Below are 27,190 nucleotides of genomic sequence, written 5' to 3'. Positions count from 1 at the left end.
ACGACTATTCATCAGGGAATATTCCAATGCGCTACCACATGCATGAAGCGAAATCTTTCTCTACCTAATGGAGTCTGCCATACATCATCTATCACCTGATATGCCCTGACACCTGACATTCTCTGATGTCTCATAATTGCGGAGATTATGAGAGACAATATAAAAAGGAAGGTCCTCTCCGTTGGTCAGGTACGCACGCTCGCACACATATACTCTAGTACTACTGTTGATCTTCTTCCTGCACTTTTCGCTTTGTACTACTCCTGATTTTAGCATCGAAGGGTCTACACAAGGGACCTCTTCCCTGGTTCTCACTCTAACGCTCCCGTGCACTCTGCCTATGGTGTGCGCAAGTCCATGGTACCATCTTCGATCGTCTTTCCTTGCTCTACCAGAAGGTGAAAAACCTACAACGCTCGTGGAGGCCCTAGATCTAGGTCCTCTCTTTGTCAACATCCTCATCCTCGTCCCCGAATCCCACCATCTGACTCAGCTTCCAAACGAGGGATCAGCGAGCTTGCTAAAAGGATCGGTCAATTGAAGAAATATCAACGGTATCACTTGGTATTTTTACTTTTAAAGCTAGCATTGCTATTACGTAACTGTAACTGTAGAAAGAGTGATTTTAGTAATAAAAACAATTAAAACCTCACTTCATAATAGGTTAAGCGATAATATGATAAATAATTGTTTGATACCATATATTAAGTGAGATGTGTTTGATACCAGTGGTCAAGCACAAAGGTCTTAGTGCCCTATGGAAGCGCTTTTTCCTTACATCTGCAAGGCTAGGCTCTTGACGGTTTGTTTTCTGGTTGTCTTACGAAAAGCTTCGGCAAATCTCTGGTCTTTCATCTTTCTGATACATTTCCTACTGTTAATAGAGAGACCACAGCTTATAATTCAGATTCAAAGGGACAAAGTTCATGTTTAGCTTTCTGTAGCTTTGTTTGACATGATCATGATAATCGAGAGACACTTGTGCTTGAGCAAGAGATCTGTTTCTGCTAGTTTGTCTATGAAATATTATGTTAGGTTTTGTGACTTAGTCTGCAATGCATTTGCATGTTGATGTAGCAGTAAAATTCATTAAATAAAACAATATCTGAAACTGTGGTTTGATATAGTTAAATTTTATACAACATATAGACACAAATCCAAAGCACTCACGAATATGTATAATTTTCAAAAATAATATTCTTTTGAAAAATAATGATATTACTGCATCGTGTTTAAATATTTTACGTGATTATGCATATACAACGGTAAATTGCTTCTTTTTCTATAAGAATCTAGTCTACAATTCAACAAATTAACAAATAATTTTTTTTAATAGGTAGTTGACATAGTACTTTGTGATTTACCTCAATAATTAATAGAAAATTTTTATGAGATCAAATTCATCATCTCAAAAATTAGTTAGAGTAAATTACATATCCAGCCGATTAACATTCAAAATATTTATTCATATTAAAATTCAAATTTTAATCTTTTAATTTATTCTATTAAATACTTTATCAATACATCATGCCTTTAATCCTCACTGAGATCGACAATCACAAGTACAAATTGTATCATCTAAACACGAGTATCACCACTTGAAATTCCACATGTGAATCCTCATGTATAGTTCTGCACACAGCTGACTCAACTTTATACGCTACCAGTACTCTCCAAACTCTGTAGTAAGTTGACTCAAAACTTCTAATAAAACAATTTGATACCAGCGGCCTTGTCTTCACAGTGTCTCAAATATGGAACCACGGAGCCGAGGTCTAATTCCCTTCTCGACTTGCACTCAAACGAGGGAGGGAAGTGGAAGCAGGGTTCCATCGTCGAGGATTGCAGGCAAAGGTTCTCATCATCGGGCCTCACGAGCAACCACGGTCGAATTCCACCCAGCCCTTGCGCTACATACCCAAACGTAGAATACTGACTCGTAATCAACGAGTCGCTCAAGCTCAAGAGATAAATCTCCGCCAGAGCCTTCACGTTGTGATCCAACTTCTCTGTGAATTGTTTCTCTTCATGGCTCGGCTGATAGACGCCGATCACCTCTCCTGTCGCCGTCGCATTCCTATAGTACGTGTCCCTTATCCTCTCGAAGTACTCAGTCTTCAAACTGGTCACGAGGACAGCTTTCGGTTTGACTCGGATGGTGTCCGAAAGAGCAGCGGCGTCTTTCGTATCGAGACTGGGCAGCAAGTTCTTTGAGATCGCGCAGTTCATTATATAACTCGAGTGCTTGTCGAGATCGACTTCTGCAAATGTCCTGATCTGGACGCCCAATATTTCTTCTGCATTTGCTAGGTATGCTTGGTAGTACCTTGTTACGTAGCCCCAAACCGCGTTGGATGGATGGAAGAGATACCTTCCCAGGAGATGAAACACGGTCGTCCTCTCAGGGAAGAGCAAGCCGAGCTCCTGCTCGAACATCGGTATGAGAAACAAAGCTGGGACGAAATACTGGTTCGACCTCAGCAATAACCATGGGAACTGTCGAAGCAGCAGCTGACCATCTTCGCAGTAGAACATTCTGTCGTAGTCATTGTTGTTATGTACGAGGTGAAGGTACAGATAAGCTGGCAGCGGAATCGAAGCATTGGTGATGTTCATGTCATTACTGAGGATCTTATCTCTGAGCAAATTCCCATATCGATTTGGATCTTTATCGAAGATCGAGGTCACACGCGTGATAGGGAAATCAGATGGTAGAAGCCAAGTGGTGTTGGGGAACGGCTCGCAGAAGAGGCCGTTCATGTAGTCAGGGAAGAAGAGCAGTAGGACTTTGTCGTTGAGGAGAGCGTAGAGGAAAGCAGAGGTTATGCTGATCATCCTGTTGCCCAAGCCATGCTGTGGCAACCACACCACGTAGTTGCACTCCGTCGGGCCGCCGCCACTGCGGTTGGAGTTCAACTGCCTGATGCTCTCGCGGTAGAGCTCGGTGTTCGGGCCGCATTTTCTGTGGAGAGCTTCGTAGCTTCGTAGCTTCTCTGAGAGATACGGAGAAGGGGTGTGGTTCAGAGGTTTCAACAATTTTGCAGACTCGAATCGGCTTCTGCAAGAGGCTTCATCAAATGCAAGGGAGAGCAGGCCGCCGAGGGATTCGTCCACTGAACCTTGAGCACAATTCGCAATTGTAAGAACTAAAAAGTGGTGAATCGATCACAAAGTTCACACGATATCTTCTTCAGCAAAAAAAAGCTAAGTTTCAGAAAACCACCACCAAGATTTTGATTTTTATCAAAAGCATATGATCTAAAAGACTGGGTTCAAGCCTAATATTGGATTCAGGCTACGAGCGTCTGTTAGAGCTCGGATCAACAAGATACAGAGAGACACGTCTTCTATTTCCCTGGAAAATGATCCAGTAGAGACAGGGGATCCGTGATCAATAGAACAGGGAAACACTCGCCGCTCGAGTTCCAGGAAACGAATGAGGACGACGAAGTGACGAAACCCTAATCGATTCCACAAAAAAGTTGATCCGATGACACAGATGAGAATGTAAAGTAGCGCTATCTTCCATTTCCGGTAATCTCCCCAAATAGTGTTTCACTATTTGGGGCATCGGAATGGAGAAGTCAAAGAAGAGATGGATCTTAGATAAAGGATTCACCTTTTTGTTCCGCTTCTGGCAGTGGCGCGAGGAACCGATCAAGAAACGAAACGCGATGGACTCCCGAGAGCACAGTGAGAAGCAGGACGAGGGCGAATAAAGCAAACACAGGCAGCGGCTTTGCCCCTCCGAACCAATTGCTCGCCTTCCATCCGTCCCTTCCTTCCTTCTTGGCCTCCGACGGCGGATGCGGCTGCCGGGGAGGCGGCGCTTCCGTCTGATTCGCCATCTCCATCGCGCCGCCCGATTGCCAAAACCAAATAGAAATCCTCCACGGAATCAATACGCGTTCGGCTCGCTGAAATCGGGAAAAATTGGAATGCGGATCCTTGCAATCCCTTCTCGGTTTACCTCACTCGATCCAAACCATCTTCTGTTATGGCGGAAACCATGATGCCATTTAAGGCAGACGGAGTATGGTAGGGAAACTTCCATTTCTCATTTCCCCACCTGAACTTTTACCTTTATTCAAAATGTCCTCAGGTTTTCGCCATTAAATTATTATCTCGTCCAGAGATAGAGTTAATTACGAATTTTTAATTAGGAAAAATGTAAAATAGAAGAAGGGAAAATTTGACTGCACTTCCCATCGTAACTTCGTCTTTTGCCTGCAGAACTCGTATCCTAAAAATCTTATTTCCACTCCTTAATTAAATATAATTGAAATCAATTTATTTTATTATATTTTATATTATTTAAATATAAAAATTAAAAAATAAATTTAATTCTTCTTAAATTTAACATATTAAATTAAAATTTAATATAATTTTTTTATCAAATTGAATATGATTTTTTTTCACTATATTATATTTTTTTTAAATAATAATTATTAATTAGATGAAAAATATATTAGATTTTTTTTAAATTATATTAAATTTAAGAAGAATTATATTAAATAGAAAAAATCATATTTAATTTGATAGAAAATATATTTAATTTTAATTTGAAGTAATGGATTTAAGAAGAATTATATTTAATTTTAATTTTTTTTATTAAAAAATATAAGGAATAATTAGATAATCATATTTATATAAGGGAGTTAAGTAAATATAACTTTATAGGTAGAGAGTGGAAATAAAATTTGTTAGACAAGGATTGAGATTTTTATATGTAGGGTGTGCATGCAACATTGAAGTGGTGGTTGAGATTTTTTTGGACCTATTTTGATTTTCAGAAGTCAAATTTTACATTCGTTTGGCGTTTGATTTGGGTATAAGAATAAAAATATGAATGAATTTGATAGTAAACTGGAATAAATATGAATCTAGTCATTCCAATATTACTATTTAATTTATAAGCTCTAATTAATATGATTGTAAATACTACTGTTTGATTTGCCAAAAATTTGAAAATACAAATGTAACAAATATTATATTTATCCTTAAAATAAATCATAATATTCTTATAGGATAATTATTTGATTTACCCTTACAATACAATGGAGTTATTATTTGCTATTCCTATTAACCACAAGTCCCTTTAAAATTTATATAGATCATAGTATTATTTACTTACCATTTGAAATTAAATGAAAACACAATAAACATATGATTGCCCTTAAATGCTTTCTCTTATGCGAATGCCTATTATATTGAGAATTCCTATCTGCATGAGATAGAGCAATTTTTAGTCAATTTATTTACAACGGCTCCTTGTACACCTACCTATATACAACCATAGTGAAACAACATTGTAGTGTATCAAAATAAGCAAGCAATATGAATTTTTGCATTCATAGGCATGTAATCAAATCACATTTTCTTTAAATAATTGTTATTTCAAAAGTGGTTTACTTCTATAAGCAATCATAATTTTATGCCCAAACGAATGTAATTAAATGACAAAATGCTCAACATTCTTCAAATCACAAATTAAACGAGGTATAAGCAACCAGCAGTTGGACTTTGTCAAGCAAAAGAAACAAACTGTATAATGTTAATTCTTTAATAGCTATCGCAAAACAACACTACTATCACAGAATCTAACATGATAGCTATCAAAAAAATAGCATTGCTATCACAAAATCTAACATAATAGTTATCCCTAAGATAATTTCCACAAAATCCAACAAGATCATCTCAAAACTCAATAATATTATCACAAAATTTAGCATAACAGCCATCGCCAAAGTAGTTTCCACAAAATCTAACATCATTATCTACATATTTAGGGAGGAGACGAGTAGACTAAATACGTAATTCCTTCGCAACTCTGAAGGAAGATTAAACAACACATCAATCTTGTCCTTATCTGCAGTGAATATATTAGCTGCTTTGAATACATCACTACTAGAAAGGCTAAGGTTCATTAGCTCAGCAATCACATCTTTCATTCTTTCTGAAGCCATTTTTTCCTACAAATTCTCTTCTGCCATGACATTTGCAATGGTTGCAAAATTTACATTAAAATCATCTACAAAAGTACAAAATCCACTGTTCATGTCTTTTCGTTGTGTCCCAATATCCAAGCGCGTTGTTGTTGTTTTTTTTTTTTGCAACTTTATCTCTAGTTGCTAATGGTTGTTTACATTTTATAGCTGACTTTATCACATCAATGTTGTGTGAAGTAGTTGGGGCTAATTCTGATTCAAAATATATATTATTATCTTCTTCATATTCATTTAAAGAATGGTAGAATGCACCTAGATTTTCACCTCCAATTTCATCATTTTGATCAACTTCCAAATTGCGAATAGCATCTATATACCCTTGAGCAACAACGCTAGTAGCTCTATTCCTTCCATAGACTAATTCAAGTTAATTCAAATATGAAAATTTGAAATCCCACATTCCTTTTATCTCTTTGTGAGTCTATAAAATATAAAATATGCATGATTGAAAAAAGCTTAAGGAAATATAAAAAGAAAGATTTGAGAGTGTAAAAAATATAAAATTACCTACAGTAGCTATCAAATCATTTGCTTTTCACATGTTATTTTTTCTCCACATCATTTCATTGACATCCACTTTGCCTACACATGTCAATAATATGAAATCTTATCTTTAACCACTTGATCTTTGATTAAAGATAAGGTGTAACTTGTTTTGTAAGAGTAGGAACTTGCTTAGTACTGTCCTATATACCTCAGTCATATAATTGCTTTTAAAACCACCATCCGTCTTCCATGAAGGATCACAAGCTATATCTTGAAGAGTTGCAATTAATACTTGAACCTCATTTTCTGTCCAGAAGCATTTATTTCTCTCACGTCCTTGAACTCTTTAATCTTCCTCCATTCTTACACATAATAATGTCAAATCATTAAAAGTTATGAGTAAAGAGGATCATTGTTACAAGAAACTGCAACATGTGATAACAAATTTATTGAGAAATAAAATTTATTCCATCATAAATAATATATAAACTAAAATAAAACAAGTACTGAAATAAATGAAAAATAGTTAAGTTAGAACAATTGTCTTCTTAAACATGACAAACATGTTGAAACATTCATGAAAATGCAATAAGAATATCATTAACATATCCCCTTGCCCACAAATGGTCAAAGATATGATCATTCTCTCTAATGATTAAACATTTCATGTGCCAATGTATTTCTAAAGTTGGTCCATTCTTCTGTTGGACTGATACTTGTCACATATTCATCATCTTTAAAGTGTTCACTTCCATGTCATCTTCTTCAAGTGGTTCCAACTCTTGTGGATCGAAAATCATGTACTTTCGAATCAAATTGTGTAAAGGCAACACGCTAAAATAATGCGCACTTGAGTTTTAATTGGGAAAAATGAGAGGGAAGCTAATATTTTCCATCTCCCTTTTAGCAACCCAAAGCATCTCTCAATCACATTTCTAGTCTTAAAATGTTTCATATTAAAATACTTTTCGGCTGTATGTGGTCAGTGACCATGAAACTCATTTAGATGGTACCGTTGCCCTTGAAAAGGAGCTAAAAGTCCATCGGCATTACAATATCCAAAATCCACTAAATAATAACAACCTTAAAAAATACAAACAAAAATATTTTGCATTAATTATAAGTTTGAATGAAGTTTTATATTGAAAATATAACTAGCTAGTCCAGGACCAATTGTACCTTGAGGAACTTTAAGACCATCATGCCTAATTATAGCATCTCTAAGCACACAACCATCATGTGCATAACCCTCTCATCCAGGTAAAACATATATAAACAGCATGTTTGGACAACAAACACCCAATACATTTAAAGCTATATTTTTTTTTTCTAGTGTGATATCGAGACTTTTGATCAGAAGGAAGTGTGACTTTGACTAATGTACCATCCAAAGCACCTAAACAACTTAGTCATTTAAATATTTTGAGAAAACAATAAATAAGGTGATTTTTTTCCAATAAGTTATAATTTTAAGAAATACAAATGCAAAGTACCTTGAAACACTGCCAATGATCATCTTGACAATCTTTAGTAATAGGAACTGATTTTTTAAACAAAATGGAATGCAATTTCAAGATTGCTAGAAGGCAACTATTAAAATGATGATTGATAATTTCTCCACTTCGTAAAAATAATAGACTTATTGTTCTATTTTTTTGTGGTGAGCAAAAACATACACAAACATAGCAACTACTTCTTGTAGAGATATATTTTTGTTGTCTTTTAAATCTCCAATATCTCTTACCATCTCACATAATATTCCAAAAGTGCATCTATCCATTCGAAGCTCACTAATGCAAGCAATATCAGATTCTTGAGTGAGTCTAAATACCCAATTCATTCTTTCAAGTGTTTTCTCTTCTTTGGTTTTCTCTTCTTGACCAAACTGATTTATTTATTTCTATTGATGCGGGAAACATCAGACGATCGAACCTGTATTTTAATAATGACAAAGGGTTCAAAGTTAAGGTTATTTGTTGTCTAATAAGTCTGAATGAGTTTATAGGAAAATCCTAAATTTTCTTAGGCAAAAGTTCTAGCTACAGTTAGGCAAGTGGAAAACCCTAGGGGAGGTAACCCTAGGTGGAAACTCTTGGTGGGTCGAGCACTTTGGGTGAAACCCTAGAGTTGGAGACTCCAGGTTAAAATCCTAGTAGTCGCGAACCAAGTGAAAAAATGGACGGGTCGGAGATCGGACGCCTAGTGGAAAAGTCCTGAAGACTTAGACGCTAAGCAGAAGTCTAGTTTGTCTGAAGAACCAATCTGACGAAAGATAAACTCTTCTAAGAGGAGTAGGTGAGGGCGTGTTCCCTGAAGAGGGAACAATAGGCATCGGTTAGACCTAGAATTTCAGCGAAACTCAAAGTTAGAATCGGACAGTCCAAAGACTATCAAAATAATTTATTATTTTATATTTTATTGTGCTAACTTTATTTTACAGGGTATATTTAGTATTTGGACTAATATGTGTAAGACCGAAAAGAATTTATATATCTCAACAATGATATGATATTGTCCACTTTGGGCCTAAGCCCTCATGATTTTGCTCTTGGGCTCTCACCAAAAGGCCTCATGCCAATGGAGATATCTTTTCTATTATAAACCCATGATCTTTCCCATGTGTTTTCAATGTGAGACTATTTTTGCAACCTTGCAACCCCAACAATCCCCCCTCAAACAAAGGACCACAGGCTTCCCATGTTCAATCCTCGACCCACTAGGTCTTCCTGCCCCTCGGTCCACCCGACCTACTAGGACTTCCTTGCCTAGCCATAACTAGGACTCCCTGCCTGATATCTGGTCCTCTTGATCTGAACATAGGAGCCTCCACTTTCTTTGTTCGAGGTCCATATTATACCCACATTGCTCAATCAGACCATAGCTCTTGTGCACAGTCAATGGTTAAACCTTCTGGTAGTCCGGGCTCTGATACCAATTGTTGGATCGAGATGTGCTAAAGGGGGTGGGGGGTGAATAACGCTCGTTGCTTTCACTTTTCGTATTCGAAAACGTATCGAGTAAATGCAGCAGAAATATAAAACACAACATAGAAGGACTTAAGTATTTTTACTTGGTTTGGAGCCTTGGGTGACTCCTACTCCAAGGCCCACGCTCGTTGAGCGTATACTTTGGGAAACAGCTATAATCGCGTAAAAGTACAAGCGATTATTACAATTTAATACTGAAAAAGTTATACCGACAACAAAGATTTGAAGTTTTGCAGCTTCGGGTTGTCGGGGTCTTGTTGTGGCTCAGCTGGAATGTCTCGTTAGCAGCGCGCGGAAGAAGAATCACTTGGAATGTGTTTTATTTTGAAATTTATTAATTAAAATTCTATTTTGTATATAACAGGCGGTATTAATTGCTTCAGCCTAAAATTGATTAGATAGATTATATTCATTCAACATGGTCCTAGCAGCTTCTTGTAGGGTTCTGTTTTTACGTTCTACTAGACTATTTTGTTGGGGAGTCCTGGGGCATGAATATTCATATTTATACCCATTAATTTCATAAAATTCAATAAACTTGTGGTTTTCAAATTCTCCCCCATTGTCACTTCTAATTCTTTTTATTTGAGTGTCTTTTTCATTTTCTATTAATTTATAGAAGATTTTAAAATTTTCGAAGGTTTCATCTTTAGTTTTTAGGAATTTTACCCAAGTGAATCTTGAGTAGTCATCGATTATTACTAAGCAATATTGGTTTCTGCTTAGTGACTTGGCCCCATGTGAATCAAATAGTTCTAAGTGAAGGAGCTCAAGTATCGAAGTTGTTCTATTCAGGTTGGTTAACTTATGGTTTGACTTGGTTTGTTTACCCTGTTGACAAGTATTACAAATTGAGTTTTCAGTAAATTTTAATTTGGGCAAACCTCTAACTAAACCATTTTGACTCATTTTTTAAATGAGTCTAGTGTGAGTATGACCCAGTCTCCTGTGTCATAACTCGATTTCCTCTTGTTGTGTCAATGGTTTTGTTAATGGGTTTACGTACTAGTTCCCAGACCTGGTTTCTTTCAAATTGGGCTAATTCCTCTTGCATTGCTAATATCCAGTCTGAGTCTGGTAGGGCTTCGTCTATAGTTTTGGGTTCAATTTTAGAAATAAGGGCTATTTAACTTAGGTTTCTATAAGATGACCTAGTTCTGACTCCTAGAGTTGGGTCACCCAAAATTTGGTCGGATGGGTGATAGGTACTTGCTTTTGTTGGTCTTATATTTGGGTCAGTAACTAGTTCTTGTAATTCACTAGGTTTAAGTTGAATTTCTTCATCATCTTCTATGTTTCTTGAGTTAATATTTTTATTTATTACATTGGGTAAGTTATTTTCTTCATCAAAAAATTACATTGGTCAACTTTTAGGGTGTTTTTGTTATAAACTCTATATACCCTACTGGTTGTTGAGTACCCTAAAAATATTCCTGGGGTTGTTTTTGACGTAAATTTTCCTAAGTAGTCTTTGGTGTTTAGAATGAAAACTTTACATCCAAACACCTTTAAATAGTTTAAGTGGGGTATTTTATTATAATATATTTCATAAGGTGTGCTTCATGCCAATGGAGATATCTTTTCTCTTATAAAATCATAATTTTTCTCATGTGTTTTTAATATGGGACTATGTTTGCAACCTTGCAACTCCAATAATATGTCTTGTAGGAAGTGGAAAACACAAAAAAGTCACAGGTGAACAGTGTTCAAGGCTCCTTCCATGGAGCTTGAAGGCGCCTCCGATGAATAGTATTCAAGGCGCCTTCCATGGAGCTTGAAGGCGCCTTCGGATAGATAGAATTCATAGAAAGTGGATTCTATTGACGATCGAATCTGTGGGGATGGAATTTAAGCCGGAGGTTCCTTCCATGGAAGCTGAAGGCACCTTCAACAGCCTATATAAGGCTGGTCTGAGCAGATGCCAAATAATACTTGATCTTCACATTCTTTCTACTGTGCACTGATCAAAAGACGATCCGATGAAGCCGTAACGCGACTCCAACAACCGGAAGCATGAAACTTCTTGTTCTTAGTTGTCGGTATACTTTCAATTGTACTTTAATTATTGTACTTATAATTTAAGGATTGATTAGTGGATTTTCCATCGAAAGCGCTCTCACGTGCGGGCCATGGAGTAGAAGTCGCCATAGGCTCCGAACCAAGTAAAAGAAAAGTATTAGTGCTCGTGTTATTTTGCTTCCGCTCTATTTCTATCTTCCATTTCGTTACTCTGTGCTTTCCGAAAAACGTGAAAAAACTGTTGGAACCCCAAGGTGTTTTGATGTGATCAAATAAGTTAAGTTAGGTCATGTTTTGTCTAACCCTTGTGTTTAAGTGTGCAGGAACTTAGGAACACAGGAAGTCGAGCGGAAGATGCGGCTAGCGAGAAGGACGGCACGGGGAGAGAGCCGATGGGCTCGGTGCGTCCGAGGGACCAGGTGACTGCGGAAGAGTACACCGGTGGACGAGAAGAACGTGCACGGCGTTCGAGGGACAAGAAACCGGGAAGGAATGCTGCTCGAGGAGAAGGCCGGAACTTGGGTTCGAGTGAGCCCTATTCCGGATGGCCGAGATCACCCAAACTAGCGGAGCCAGAGTTGAAGACCCAGACCGAGATGTGCTAAACCGGAGCAGTGGAACCGGACCACAAAAAGTCAACAGGGTTGACTTAAGTGGTCCGGGCGCCCGGAACCCAAAACTCATCCATGATGATGTGGACGTTGACTGAACATTGGGGGATAAAGTTTTATCCCCCCAGGGCACCCAGAACCCTTCGGGGCACCCCGAACAGTGCTATAAATATAGCACTGATCTGCACAGATCATTTAACTAACTTGTAATCAGTTTTCTCTGTGCTTTCATTTCTGTTCTTTTTGTTTGTGCAGTCAACGCTGTAAAGAGGCTACTCCGCCCGAAGGAGATCATCAGATAGTGCGCTTACTTTCCTTGGATTAGCAATCCCCTAATTGCAAACCAAGTAAACCTCTGCGTCTGATTTGTATTTTATTAGTTTCTTTATTTTGATTACAAGTACTTTTAAATTAGTTGAATATCCGAGAAAGGTTTGTGGTTTGTTTTTTCTTGTAGGGCAATTCACCCCTCCCCTCTTGCCGGCCTCCAAAGGGATCAACAAAAGCCACTAGCGCTATTCACCCCCCTCTAGTACATCTTGATCCTACGATTGGTATCAGAACGGGGCTGCTCTGAATCGGTACAACTACCGCCCGAGCATTTCTTCGTAGCTTTTTCATTCGTTTTTGGTAAAAATAAATTCTTACATCTTTTGTTTTTCCCTCCAAATTTTTTGAAAAAATCCATTTCAAATTTTCACCATTAGTTAGAATTGGTAAAATATTGCATTTAACAAAATTTGTCACAATATTTTTTAATATTATTTTATTATTATTTTATTACTTTTACTCAAAATTCATGAAACACTTTTATTTTATCTTCTTTAGCACTACTAATCTAAGACTAAGTCTTGGAACAAGTTTTATTGTTCTCATCTTTGCAAGATTTTCTAATGGCTCACCAAAAAGGGTATAGCACTGCATACTCTGCCCTCTTCTCCGGCGAAGACTTCGGATACTAGAAGAGCCGAATGGAGTACCACCTGAAAATTCATGTGAAAATGTGGATAATAATCCAGACGAGATTCAAATATCCCACAGAAGATGGAGTTCCCATCCCCTGCGACAAATGGGATGCATCAACCTGCAAGAAGATCGAAGCCGATGCAAAGGCAACCCAGACTCTTCAATGCAGTTTAACTAAAGAAGAACTTAACCGGATCGGCTCCTTCAACAACGCCAAGGAAGTATGGGAGAAGCTGATCGAACTGAATGAGGAAACCTCTGACACCAAGGTAAGTAAGCGTGATTTGATCTTAAATAAGTTATATAATATTAAAATACAGGATGGTGAGTCGGCAAGTCAACTTCACGTGTGGATTCAAGACCTGCTCAACGGCCTCCATGCAATCGGTCAAAAGGTGGAAAATCGTAATGTTATCAGGTATGCACTCAACGTCTTTTTGAGGAATACTTTGTGGGCATCCATGCTAGATGCTTACAAAGTATCCAAGAATCTATCCTTAATAAAATTAGATAAATTATTTTCAGAATTCGAATTGCATGAACAGACTAATACACCCTCGGCCGAGAAAAGTATTGCTCTTGTTGCAGGTACAAACAGAACAAAGGAACCAAAAGTCAAGCGCCGAACTGAACCCAAACCGGAAGATGAGTCAGACTCAGAGAACGACGACGAGATCACCGTCGAACATGTCAACCTTGTACAAAAATTGTACAAGAAAAAGAAGGGCTTCACAAAATGGGAAATCAAAATGGTAATTCAGTCAAAGATGATGCAACTGAGCCCAAGCTCTAAAACAAAGGTTAAAGTCACCTACTATGGCTGCAACAAAAAGGGACACATTAAAGCAAATTGTCCAAATCAGAAGGAAGCGAAGAAGCAACGAAGAAAGAAGGCGCTACAAGCAACATGGGATGAATCATCTGTTGGTTGCTACTCGGAAAACCTAATGGTTCCACTATACAAAAATTTTGTACAAAGGTCTGAACCTTTTCCTAGCTACCATGTGTTCTTTTAAATTAAATTTGGATCGCCTGCGGAACTTAACACGTTTGATCCAAAGTTTAATCTATTTGTTCTTTTAGGTTTTGACTTGGATCTCCTGCGGAACTTAACACTTTCGATCCAAATCACCTAGGTTATTAATTCTATTAAATATTAATTTCCAAAAATGGCTTCGAGTACTGACGTGGCGAGGCACATGGCCTTCTTGGATATGGGAGCAACCACCACCGACTAGACAAAGCCTTTTAAGGAAAACTAATATTTAATTTCCTTAAATAACTTTAGGTCAACCGAAAAGAACAATCAAATCACAAGGAAAAGAAAAAAAAACAAAGAACACAATATTTAAAACAAATTCGAAATACTAGAATCGTACGCCTCTTGTATTTGGTATTATTTCCAAAAATAACTAGTATGATGCGGAAAGGAAAAATACTAGTTATACCTTTTAGAAAGACCTCTTGATCTTCTACCGTATTCCTCTTCTAACCTCGGACATTGTGTGGGCAACGATCTTCCAAGATGAGGAACACCTAGCACCTTCTTCTTCTTCCTTCAAGTTTCGGCCAAGCACCAAAATCCAAGGATGAAGAACTTTTTCCACCAACTAAGCTCCAAGGGATACAAGCTTTCTCTCCTCCTTCTTCTTCTTCTCCAAGTAGTATCCGGCCACCACAAAAGCTCCAAGTAAGGTAGAGTTTCGGCCACCACAAAGAGGAAGAGAGGGAGAGAGGATGGTCGGCCACAACACCAAGGAAAAGAGGGAGAGAATAATAGAGGTTGTGTCTCATGAAGGCACCCCAACCCCCTCTTTTATATTCCTTAGCTTTAGTAAATAAGGAAATTTAATTACAATAAAATTTCCTTAACTTTCCTTGACATGAATTAATTAAGAAAAATTAAACAAAATTTTCTAAACATTCATGTCTTGGCCGGCCACATCAACAAGAGCAAACAAGACAATTTCAATCAACAATTAAAATTCCTTATTTGTCTTTGGAAATTTTAAAATATAAAATTTCCTTTTAAAATCCCTTCATTGTTGATAAAAAGAAATTTCTATAATTTTAATTTTTCTACATGTGAATAATTTATAAAGAAGAAAAAAATAAAATATCTTTCCAATCTACAAATAAGGAAAGAGATCTAATCTCTTTCTTTAATCTTTTGTAGATCCTTTTAAAAGAGATATTTTAATTTTAAATCTCTCCAATAAATTATATCTTTCACATAAGAAAATTTTAAAATTAAAATTCTTTTTAATTTAATGGGGGTCGGCCACCTAAGCTTGGGTTCAAGTTAGGGCCGGCCACCCATGAATCAAGGCTTGGTCGGCCCTAGCTTGATCCACAAGCTAGCTTGGCCGGCCCCCTTATCATGGGTATGAAGGTGGGTATAGTACTCTATAAATAAGAGGCTACGATAGGGACCGAGAGGAGGAATTGGTTTTGGTCTCCCGATAAAATTAAGCATCCCGTGTTCGCCCCGAACACACAACTTAATTTTATCAATAATAATTCATTCCACTAGAGAACTATTATTGAACTACCGCACTAATCCCAAATTATATTTTTGGGCTCCTTCTTATTATGAGTGTGTTAGTCTCCCTGTGTTTAAGATGTCGAATGTCCACTAATTAAGTGAGTTACTGACAACTCATTTAATTAATATCTTAATACAAGAATAGTACCACTCAACCTTATCGTCATGTCGGAATAAGTCCACCTGCAGGGTTTAAAATGACAATCTTTATGAGCTTATCTTGGAGACATTATCAACCTAAATTACTAGGATAGTTTCCTTCTATAATCAACAACACACACTATAAGTGATATCATTTCCCAACTTATCGGGCTTATTGATTCATCGAACTAAATCTCACCCATTGATAAATTAAAGAAATAAATATCAAATATATGTGCTTGTTGTTATATTAGGATTAAGAGCACACACTTCCATAATAACTGAGGTCTTTGTTCCTTTATAAAGTCAGTATAAAAGAAACAACCTCTAATAGTCCTACTCAATACACTCTAAGTACTAGTGTAATTATATAGTTAAGATAAACTAATTCCTAATTACACTACGACCTTCCAATGGTTTGTTCCTTTCCATTTTGGTCGTGAGCTACTGTTTATAATTTATAAGGTACTGATAACATCATCTTCTGTATGTGACACCACATACTATGTTATCTACAATATAAATTAATTGAACAACTACAAAGAAATATAGATAATTTGACCAAATGTGATTCTTTATTCAAAATAAATGTTTACAAAAGCTTAGGCTTTCAGTATACACTCCAACAATCCCCCACTTATACTAATGACTAAGCTGCCATATCTTCTGCCATACATCTGATTCTCATTCCCTCCACATGCCGATCGAAAACTTTTGCCGGAAGGGCCTTAGTGAAAGGATCTGTCAGGTTATCTGCTGATGCAATCTTGGCGATGACAACTTCTCCTCGCTTCACAATATCTCGTATCAGGTGGTACTTGCGCTCTATATGTTTACTTGTCTTATGGGCTCGTGGTTCCTTCGAGTTTGCAACTGCACCGCTATTATCACAATAAATTGTGATGATTTTGGGCAAACCAGGAATCATATCTAAGTCTATTAGAAAGTTCCTGGACCATACTGCTTCTTTAGCCGCCTCAGAGGCTGCTACATACTCAGCTTCCATGGTTGAGTCTGAAACGCATTTCTGCTTAACACTCCTCCATGCAATGGCTCCACCTCCCAAAGTAAACACATAGCCTGATGTAGACTTACTGTTGTCCCTATCTGATTGGAAATCTGAATCCGTGTAACCCACAGGAAGCAAATCATCTGCTTGGTAAACTAGCATATAATCTCTAGTCCTTCTCAGGTACTTTAATATATGTTTTACCGTAGTCCAATGTCCTTGTCCAGGGTTACTCTGATATCTGCTAACCATGCCCACGGCAAAACAGATATCAGGTCTCGTACATAGCATTGCATACATTAGGCTTCCTACAGCTGAAGCATAAGGAACTGCTTTCATGTCCTCTATCTCTTTTGATGTCTTTGGAGACATCTCTTTAGATAGAGCTACTCCATGCCTAAAAGGTAAGAAACCTTTCTTTGAATCCTGCATGCTAAAACGAGCAAGGATTGTATCTATATATGAAGCTTGGGACAGACACAACATTCTTTTCTTGCGATCCCTTATAACTTTGATCCCAAGAATGTGTGCACAATCTCCTAAGTCCTTCATATCAAATTATTTGGACAACCATACCCTTACGTCTTATAATACCTTGAAATTGTTACCAATTAACAAAATATCATCTACGTATAGTACAAGAAATACCACCACGTTTCCGTTACACTTCTTGTATACACAAGACTCATCTGGACACTGAATAAATTCATATGATTGGATTAATTCATTAAACCGAATGTTCCAAGACCTTGAAGCTTGCTTCAGTCCATAAATGGACCGATTGAGCTTGCATACTAGATGCTTTTTGCCTTTTTCAATGAACTCTTCTGGTTGCTTCATATGGATGTTCTCTTCAAGACTTCCATTAAGGAAAGCTGTCTTGACATTCATTTGCCAAATCTCATAATCCATATGAGCAGCAATGGATAAGAGTATCCGGATAGACTTAAGCATGGCTACCGGTGAAAAGGTCTCCTCATAATCGATTCCTTCTTTCTGAGTGTACCCTTTCGCAACAAGCCTAGATTTGAAGGTTTCTACCTTCCCGTCTGTCCCTCTTTTCCTTTTGTAGATTCACTTGCATCCAACGACTTTTACACCACCAGGTGGTTCTACAAGCTCCCAGACCTTATTAGAGTACATAGACTCTATTTCAGAATTTATTGCCTTTTGCCAAGATGTTGCATCTATATCTTGGAGTGCTTCGTCATATGTTCGGGGATCAGGTTCATGTTTACCCGGATCAAGTCCAAGACTCTCCCAAAACATGAATCTTTCAGTGCCTTACAACCCTCCCACTACGACGAGGCATCGTGGTTGTGTATCATGTGTGACACGTGTTGCCGTCTCTTGTGGTCTGTTGGTACTGAAATAGACGTGTCCTCTCTAAGTTCTTCTAAAACAACTTTGCTACTGGGCTTGTGATCCATTATATAGTCTTCTTCTAAAAATTGGGCATTGGTGCTAACAATGACCTTCTAGTCTTTAGGACTATAAAATAAACTACCTTTCGTTCCTTTGGGATACCCCACAAACACGCGAACTTCTGTACGAGATTCTAACTTATCAGCATCTGGTTTCAGCACATGTGCTGGACTACCCCAAATCTGAATATGTCTTAGACTGAGCTTTCGCTCATTCCACAATTCTGTGGGAGTAGAAGAAACTGATTTAGAAGGTACTAAGTTCAGAATGTACACTGCTGTTTCCAGAGCATATCCCCAAAACGAATTTGGTAATTCTGAATAACTCATCATCGATCTAACCATTTCAATAAGAGTCATATTCCTTCATTCTGCCACACCATTCTGTTTGGGTGTACCAGGTGCAGACAGTTGGGATTGAATCCCGGCCTCTGATAAGTAATTCCTAAACTCTCCTAAGAGGTATTCGTCACCACGATCAGACCGTAGTGTCTTGATACTTTTACCTAGTCGTTTCTCCACATCAGCCTTGTACTCTTTGAATTTATCAAAGCACTCGGACTTGCGGCGCATTAGGTAAATGTATCCGTATCTTGAATAATCGTCTATAAAATAGACAAAATATTCAAAACCACCTCTTACCTGGACAGACATAGGACCACACAAATCAGAATGAACCAATTCTAACACTTCTTTGGCTCTAAACCTCTTGGCCTTAAAAGGCCTCTTGGTCATTTTACCTTCCAAGCAAGATTCACAAGTCGAAAAATTTTCCAACTCTAATGAACCCAAAAGTCTATCGGCTATAAGCCTCTGAATCCTACTTAAGTTAATATGACCAAACCTTAGATGCCAAAGATATGCTTGGTTCATTTTCGAAGATTCTTTTCTCTTATTTGAGTTAGAAAATGAGTTATAAATTTCCATGTTTTGCTTTGTGAGAAAAATTGGATTTAAAGTATACAAATTGCCAACTAATGCACCAGAACAGATAATCACTTTATTTCTCTTAATAACTACATCGTTACTAAAGGAAACTGAATATCCATCCAAAAACAGTTTAAAAACTGAAATTAAATTCTTTCTAAAACTGGGTACATAAAGATAATTTCTTAAAACCAAATTTCTATTTCTATTAAAAGATAAGTAGACATCTTCCACTGCAACAGCCGCCACCTTAGTAGCATTGCCCATGTAGACGGTAATATCTCCTTCAGATAGTCGTCGGGTTTCCTGGAAACCCTGCAAGGAATTGCAGACATGATCAGTGACTCCCGTATCTACACATCAGGTGCTGGTAAATAACACCGCTAAACATGTTTCAACAACTAGAGCATGAGATATACGTTTGTTGTTCTGATTCCTACGAGGACAGTCCACCTTCCAATGCCCTGACTGCTTGCCCTTCGGCTTCTTCACTCCAGCTTTAGGTCCTGTACTCTGAGATTTATTCACTTTCTTTGCTGAACCAATTTGTTTCTTCTTCTTCTTTCCTTTCGGTTTAGAAGTAGAACCATTTTCAGCATAGTGAATATGAGAATTGTGACGAAACAAACCTTCTGCTGCCTGAAGTTCTGTCAGTAGTTCCGTCAATGAATATACTCTTTTGTTCATATTGTAATTCAGGCGAAATTACTCAAAACTTCTAGGTAGTGTTTGGAGAATCATATCGATCTGGGTTTCCCCATCAATTTCTCCTCCAAGGATCTGTATTTCGTTCAGATAAGTCATCATCTTTAGGATATGATCTCTCACAGGAGTACCCTCTTGCATGGTGGCTGCCATTATCTTTCTCATGGTTTCTTGTCTAGAAGTCTGATCCTGATGACCAAAGAGTTCCTTGAGATTGTTCATAATATCATAAGCTGTTGGTAAATCTTGATGCTGATGTTGCAATACATTTGACATTGAAGCCAAAATGTAACATCGCGCCATCTCATCTGCCTTTACCCATTTCTTATGATATTCAATCTCCTCTTGGGTAGATTCACCAGTGGGTGCATCAGGACAAGGCTCAGTCAGTACAAACGTATAGCTTTCAGCAGTAAGAACAATATCCAGGTTCCTTTTCCAATCTATGTAGTTAGGACCAGTAAGTCTATTCTGTTGTAGAATGATGGACAGTGGGTTGAAAGTCATCCTAAGAATCACAAATAACTTTTGGTCAGAACTCTAAATTTAGAATAATATTGATTCCTCAAACAATACTATTTTAAATTAACCAACGCCTCAAAACACCGTGAATTTTGTATGCCACGATAGTGTGGACGTATACAAATTCATCATTTGTAAAAGGAGGGTTAAACCCATTAATTTTATTATCTTGTCAACCTAACTTTTTGACAAATAAAATTAATAGTTGGTATCCTTTGGTCACACGAATAATAGCAGTGACTCCGATGGGGAGGATACTATTATATGTGCCTAAGTGTACACCATTACTTGACACTAAGTTCATTAATAAAATTGTGCCTCTTCCGATGGGGAAGATCACACGCTCTTAATTAACTTCCTATAGTCATCCAAAATAGAAGTTTGTTCTAGTGATCCACAAACAAGCTCATCCGATATGGAAGAAGGCACTCAGAGCCAACGCGCAAGCTTGTTTGCATCACTTACAAACCAGTAATGGAGACCATGAAATTTATTTAAAATCCCTCTCCCACTTAGTTATTTATAAATGAGGAATTTTAACTATGCTAGCCTACTAGACATGTATACTAACATGCACACACAGCACAATATAAAAGCAATAAATGAAAAACTAATTTTCAACTATTATGGCTTTTATCTATTGTTGTCCTCCGTGTGTCGCCAACCCTAGCTGCTGCCTTCTTTGGCCACTGCCACCGGGTCTAGTTGTCGCTGTTGGGGTTGCAAGGTTGCAAACATAGTCCCATATTGAAAACACATGGAAAAGATCATGGGTTTATAAGAGAAAGATATCTCCATTAGCATGAGGCCTTTTGGGAAGAGCCCAAGAGCAAAACGATGAGGGCTTAGGCCCAAAGTAGACAATATCATGCTATTGTGGAGATATCTAAATTCTTTTCGATCCTACAATTGGTATCAGAGCCTGGATGCCAGAAGTTTTAACCGCCGTCTGTGCACAAGAGCTATGGTCTGATTGAACCATGTGAGTACAATATTGACCTCGAACAAAGAAAGTGGGGGCTCCTATGTTAGGATCAAGAGGACCAGACACCAGGCAGGAAGTCCTAGTAGGTCGGGTGGACCGAGGGGCAGGAAGTCCTAGTTGCGGCTAGGCAAGGAAGTCCTAGTAGGTCAGGTAGACCGAGAGGCAGGAAGTCCTAGTAGGTCGGGTAGACCGAGGGGCAGGAAGACCTGGTGGGTCGAGGATCGGACGTGGGAAGCCCATGGTCCTTTGTTTGAGGGGGGGATTGTTGGGGTTACAAGGTTGCAAACATAGTCCCATATTGAAAACACATGGAAAAGATCATGGGTTTATAAGAGAAAGATATCTCCATTAGCATGAGGCCTTTTGGGAAGAGCCCAAGAGCAAAACCATGAGGGCTTAGGCCCAAAGTGGACAATATCATGCTATTGTGGAGATATCTAAATTCTTTTCGATCCTACAATTGGTACAACATCCCTCAGGTCAAGGTTGACCTGGTTGACCAAGCTGAGTCTTGGTTTGAGTTTTAGATGTTTGACAATAAGAAATTGATTGAAGAAGAGTCAAGTAGGTCAAGGTTGACCGGATACTTGACTGGGAAGTCCTAACTGGGATGTTAGGTAGAATGAAAGTCCTGGTGAGTGAAGCCAGGTGAAAGCCCTAGTGAGTGAAGCTAGGTGAAAGCCCTAGTGAGTGAAGCTAGGCAGATGGAAAACCCTAGTGAGTGAAGCTAGGTGAAAATCCTGGTGAGTGAAACCAGGCAAGGGAAAATCCAGATGGATCAAGGATGATCGGACATCTGGTGTTGGGAAGTCCAAGTAGGTCAAAGGATTGACTGGATACTTGGCACGAGGAAATACAGATAGGTCAAAGGGATTGACCAGACATCTGATGGAAGTCCAAGTAGGTCAAAGGGAGTGATCAGATACTTGGCATGAATAGAAAAGTCCAAGTGGGTCAAAGGGATTGACCAGACACTTGGTGGGAAGTCCTAGCAGGTCAAAGGAGTGACCAGATGCTAGGCATGGTGTACCAACAGGTCAAGGTTGACCGGGTGTTGGTTTGGTAGGCTTGGGACTTGGTTTTGGGCAAAAACCAAGTACTGGATCGATCAGTGGATCGATCCAAGCCTTTCCTAGCGAACAGAGAGCCTCTGGATCGATCCGTGGATCGATCCAGATGTCCCAATCGATCAGTGGATCGATTGGGACGCGGCTGCTTCGCGCGATAAGCGCTGGATCGATCCATGGATCGATCTAGGCGTTTTTCCCAGAGCACAGAGGCGCTCTGGATCGATCCGTGGATCGATCCAAAGCCTCCCCGATCGATTGGGAACATTCGAATCGATCAGGATCCGACCGTTGGCGTCGATAAAGGCCGCAGGCGCATGATTCCTTCAGCATCTCTTCTCCGATTCACTCCAGATTTCTCGCCAGCTCCTCCACAGCACTCACAAAGCTCAGATCGCCAGTTCTTGAAGGATCTTGGAAGTTCTCCAAGTCAAGAGGCGGATCAAAGCCAAGAAGAGAATCTAGGGTTAGGGTTTATACTCTTTGTAAGCTTGTAAGCTTGTATTTCTTGTATCCTTTCCCTCTCTTTTTTTATTGAGTCTTGTAGGGCTTCTCCGCCTTTGGTAGTTACCATAAAGGAGAGTTTTATTTAGTGGAGGGTGTGTGTGTTGGTGTGGATCCTTGGATTAGTCACCTCTTGTGAGGTGGATACCAAGTAAACCAACCGTGTTAGCGTTGTGTGATTGTTTCTTTGTATTTCCGCTGCACATCTTTGAAGAAACGAGCAACGCCGAGCAACGAGCGAACGCGACGAGCTATTCACCCCCCCCCCTCTAGCTACTTTTGGTCCTAACAAGTGGTATCAGAGCGAGGCCGCTCTTCACCGGAATCATCGCCGGAAGGGTCAAGCATAACAAGAAAAGCTAGAGGGTGAAGAAGTTGAAGCAAATTTATCAAAAGTCAAAGATTTCAAGAAGCTCAACTTCAAGATGCAATTCCAAGATGGACTTGGATTTGACACAAGGGTGGCTCCACCATACACTTCCACGAGCTTCGATTCTTGGAAATCAAGAATCGAAAACTTTCTTATGATGGAGATAGAGCAATGGTTTGCTCTAATGGAATGATTTGAAGCTCCAACAAACTCCAAGGGCAAGCTTCTCAAGAAAAGCAAATGGAGCTCGGAGCAAGTCCAAAGGTGCGATGCAAATGACAAAGTGACCAAGCTTTTGGTCAATTCACTGCCAAGCACCATCCTTTGTAAAATTGGAGAATTTGAAGATGCAAAGGAATTATGGAGCAAATTGGCCAAGCTTCATGAAGAGATACCCTCCACTGTACAAGAGCAAGAAGTATCCAGAGAGGGTGACTCTTTGGAGCAAGACCAAGAGGAGGACTCCGAGGTTGAGAGATGCTCAACCTCCGAAGAAGAGGAAATCCAAGAAGCTTCATCCTCAAGGGAATGCAACGAAGGGAACAAGGAGGGAGCATACTCCTTGTTTCATATTCAAGATGGTGAAGCCTCCACCTCTAGGATTGAGGGGGAGCAATCCTTGGTGACGTCGGATCAAGAAGAAGGAGAAGCTTCTACATCCGGGTCAAGAGACAAAGAGGAGGAAGAAGATTCTACCTCCACAAGTCAAGCAAAATCAAATGGAGGAGAATCAAGGTCCGATCAAGAGGAAGCTTCTACCTCCGGATCCAAAGAAAATTCCACCCCTACAAGCAAAGGTATAAATATTTCAATTAATAATAGAAATCATATTATATGTTTTGAGTGTAGGGAACATGGGCATTACAAGAGCAAGTGCCCTAAATTGGCCAAGAAAAAGGGCCAAGTGGCACAAAAAGGCAAGGTGAAGCCCAAGGAGATCATCCCCAACACAAAGAAGAGCAAGGAGCATATTATATGCTTCTCTTGCAATCAAAAGGGGCATTACCGAAGTCAATGCCCCAAGGGGAAGAAGGTGGTCAAGGCTCAAGGAGGCACTAGTCAAGGGGGAGCCTCCAAGGTAAAGAAGAAGTTATCTTTTATTGAGCCTACCCATTTACATTATGGTAAAAAGCATGATAGTTCTAATTTTTATCATTTTAATGCGATTTACCATAAGAATAGGAAGCATGAGGGATTTAAGGAAAAGCATGTGGCTCTACATGCCAAAACTACCCAACCTAAGGTTAGGAAGGTAGATGGACACTTGGGCAAGAACACTAAGGATAATAGATACAAGCCCAAAAACAAAAATGCTCATGAGTGTAATGAAAAATCAAAATCTAAGGATTTAATGATAGAAAATCAAGTCTTGAGATCAAGACTTGATAAAATGGAAAAGACCCTAAAAAGGATGAAAAATATCCTAAAAGGGCAAAATGAGCATAACCTAGGTTTAGGGGTACAAAAGCCATCTAATGGTCATAGAGGTTTGGGATACAAACTCAAAGCTAAAAGGGATGTGCCTAGTTATCATAGGGTTCCATATAGCTATGGAACAAACCCTAAGTCTAGAGGTCAAGTCAAAGATACAAGGGAAGATATCCCTAGAAGTATCTTTGCAACCAAAGTGACTAAGACTTCTAAGAAGTCTAAGAAAGTCACTAACAAGGTCACAAGGGAGGCTATCCCTAGAGTTGACCTAGAAAATGTGACCAAGGCTTCTAAGAAGCCCAACAAGGTCACTAGGAAGGTATCTAGGGAAGTTATCCCTAGTGAGTACCTAGAGCATCCAAGGAGCACCAATAGGTGTTGGGTTCCTAGGAGCATTTTCTCTACCCCATAAATGGGTTAGAGAGTGTCAACTCCGATTAGAAGGGTAGTTAACCCAACTTTGAGGAAATTGACACTCAAGGAGCATTTTCAAGGTTTTGTTAACCTTTGAAAATGAAATGGAATTATTATTTACTCCTTGAAAGAGTAAAATGTGCCTAATGATGGAAGAATTGATTTTAATCTTAAATGGCACATATTGGGAAATTCATAAGAACTACCAAGTTGGGAGTGTGGTATGTTCTTAGGAAATTTAAGGCAATCCGGGCCTTATTTTAAAAGTGCTACTCTTGTGAAAAATGAAATATGCCAACATTTGAGGATATGCTTAATTTCGACTGGCACAAATTAATCAAGGGAATTAGAAATGCCAATTTAGGCTTTGGCATTTTCATGAAGCACTTTAGGGCAATCTAGGTTTAAGTTGTAAGTTTAGCTAAGATTTTAAGGATACTTAGATAGTTAATCTAGGTATATTTTAGTTATGCTAAATCTTGCCATGATTGTTTGCTCATCATATGCCATGACATCATGTCTATTTTTACACTCATGTTTTATTATGAAAAATCCAAAAATACTATGTCATGACATTCATACATCATGTAGTTATAGGATATTTTCTTTTGAAAATTATTTCTTTTTGATGTATGTCATAACAGTATCATGCATTAAGTTTAATTCCTTGTAATTAAGGACAAATGGCATTTAACAACACTTATTAACAAGTGACATCCTAGGTAGATGTCTAATATCTTTAAAATGCCTAGATAGATATGCATGATCCCTAGTTTAGGGCAAAACCAAAATCTACATCTCACAAAGACTATAAGGTGACTTGTATGTGCTTTAGTGCACATTAGATACAAGTGAGATGTTAGGATGATGAACAAAGCTCAAGATGTTGATTTAGTGCATTCTTTTGAGTTTTTAGGTTCATTAAAACACAATAGTTATGTGTTTTCTCATCATTGGGAAAGCTAATGTACAAGTCATGTGCATTATGCCAAAGGAACATAATGGGATATTGGTTTTGAAAATGTTTTAAAAATGCTTTTGGAAAACCATGGTGAAGGCTATCTTTTGATAGTAATCACCATTGAATAGTTAGACACAAACTTGAAGAAAACGCTAAAATTTTAGCAAGTTTTCAAGTTTGTGTCAATTTTTGAAAATATGATGTATTTTCGTAGAAAACTATTTTTCCATGAATAAGTATGTCCTAAATAATGTCTACACGAAATTTCATGATTTTTGGATTTTTGTAGAATTTTCTAGGGGTTTCGTTGAATGAAATGGAATTTCAGCAACTATCGAGTCTGATCGATCCATGGATCGATTGAGGCTGTCGAATCGATCCGTGGATCGATGCAGCACGCCGAGCAGAAGCTCATTGGATCGATCAGCCGATCGATTCGGTAGTCCGAATCGATCGGTGGATCGATTCTGAAAGGTTCAATCGATTGGAACCCAACTCCAATCGATCCAAGTTGCTGATTTTGGCTGGGCATGATTTCAGCATCTTTGAACCCCTTTGAGTCTAGGTAACCATTCCAAACCCCCCAAAATACATTTGTATACATACAAGGGTGTTTTCATGTGAAAACAAGGATGGATTGGTTAAGGAAGGCTTCATTGAAGTTTAGGTTGAGGTTTGTTTCAAATTTTGAGTATTTGAACCTCAAAACTTCTAAATTTGGGTTTCCTAAAGGTTTAGGGATTCCAAGTCATTGTTGGTGCAATGACAGAAGTTACCACCATGTCTTTAGGGGGAGGGACTCTTTAAAGACATGAAAAATTATTTTTCATAAACCTTGGAAGGTGGTTAACCTTCTTTAAAGAAAATGCTCATGTATGAGCTTTTGAACTTGAAATGGGGAGTGGATATCCTCATTATTTCAAGTGGGAACTCAAGTGGTTAGAAAATGCTCAAGGTTGGGTATTTGTCTACATTGAGGGAGAAGTTAAGGATAAATGAAGGGTATGGGACCTTCATTATCGTGTTGATCACAACAAGTGATGTTGTGAACAACGAGGAGCAACTCTTCAGGGGGAGAGTCGTCAACAAATGGATTTGTTGATGTGTA

General features: G+C 38.5%; 1 protein-coding gene across 2 annotated transcripts; it reads right to left on the bottom strand.

The window, feature by feature from the left end:
* Positions 1–1,476: 1,476 nt before the first annotated feature.
* Positions 1,477–4,008, bottom strand: LOC121976949 (probable fucosyltransferase 8). Of its 2 annotated transcripts, none has more exons than XM_042529382.1 (2): positions 3,620–4,008; positions 1,477–3,119 (listed from the first exon to the last, which is right to left on the bottom strand). In XM_042529382.1, exons 1-2 carry the CDS (start codon positions 3,852–3,854, stop codon positions 1,705–1,707), a joined length of 1,650 nt encoding a protein of 549 aa, XP_042385316.1. In that variant the 5' UTR covers positions 3,855–4,008; the 3' UTR covers positions 1,477–1,704. The 2 variants fall into 2 exon arrangements, with proteins under 2 accessions (XP_042385316.1, XP_042385317.1); XM_042529383.1 differs by having other exon boundaries at positions 1,477–3,113.
* Between the last annotated feature and the right edge of the window lie 23,182 nt (positions 4,009–27,190).

This window comes from Zingiber officinale, chromosome 4B, assembly GCF_018446385.1.
Source record: "Zingiber officinale cultivar Zhangliang chromosome 4B, Zo_v1.1, whole genome shotgun sequence".
In the NCBI taxonomy this organism is placed as follows: domain Eukaryota; kingdom Viridiplantae; phylum Streptophyta; class Magnoliopsida; order Zingiberales; family Zingiberaceae; genus Zingiber; species Zingiber officinale.
This window is presented reverse-complemented; position numbering and strand designations above follow the sequence as displayed.

Excerpts from the sequence above, each read along its gene's own strand:
- LOC121976949 (XM_042529382.1), bottom strand. The coding sequence starts at position 3,854 with ATGGAGATGGCGAATCAGACGGAAGCGCCGCCTCCCCGGCAGCCGCAT. Across the intron at positions 3,120-3,619 it reads GCCAGAAGCGGAACAAAAAG|GTTCAGTGGACGAATCCCTC; the intron begins GTGAATCCTTTA and ends ATTGTGCTCAAG.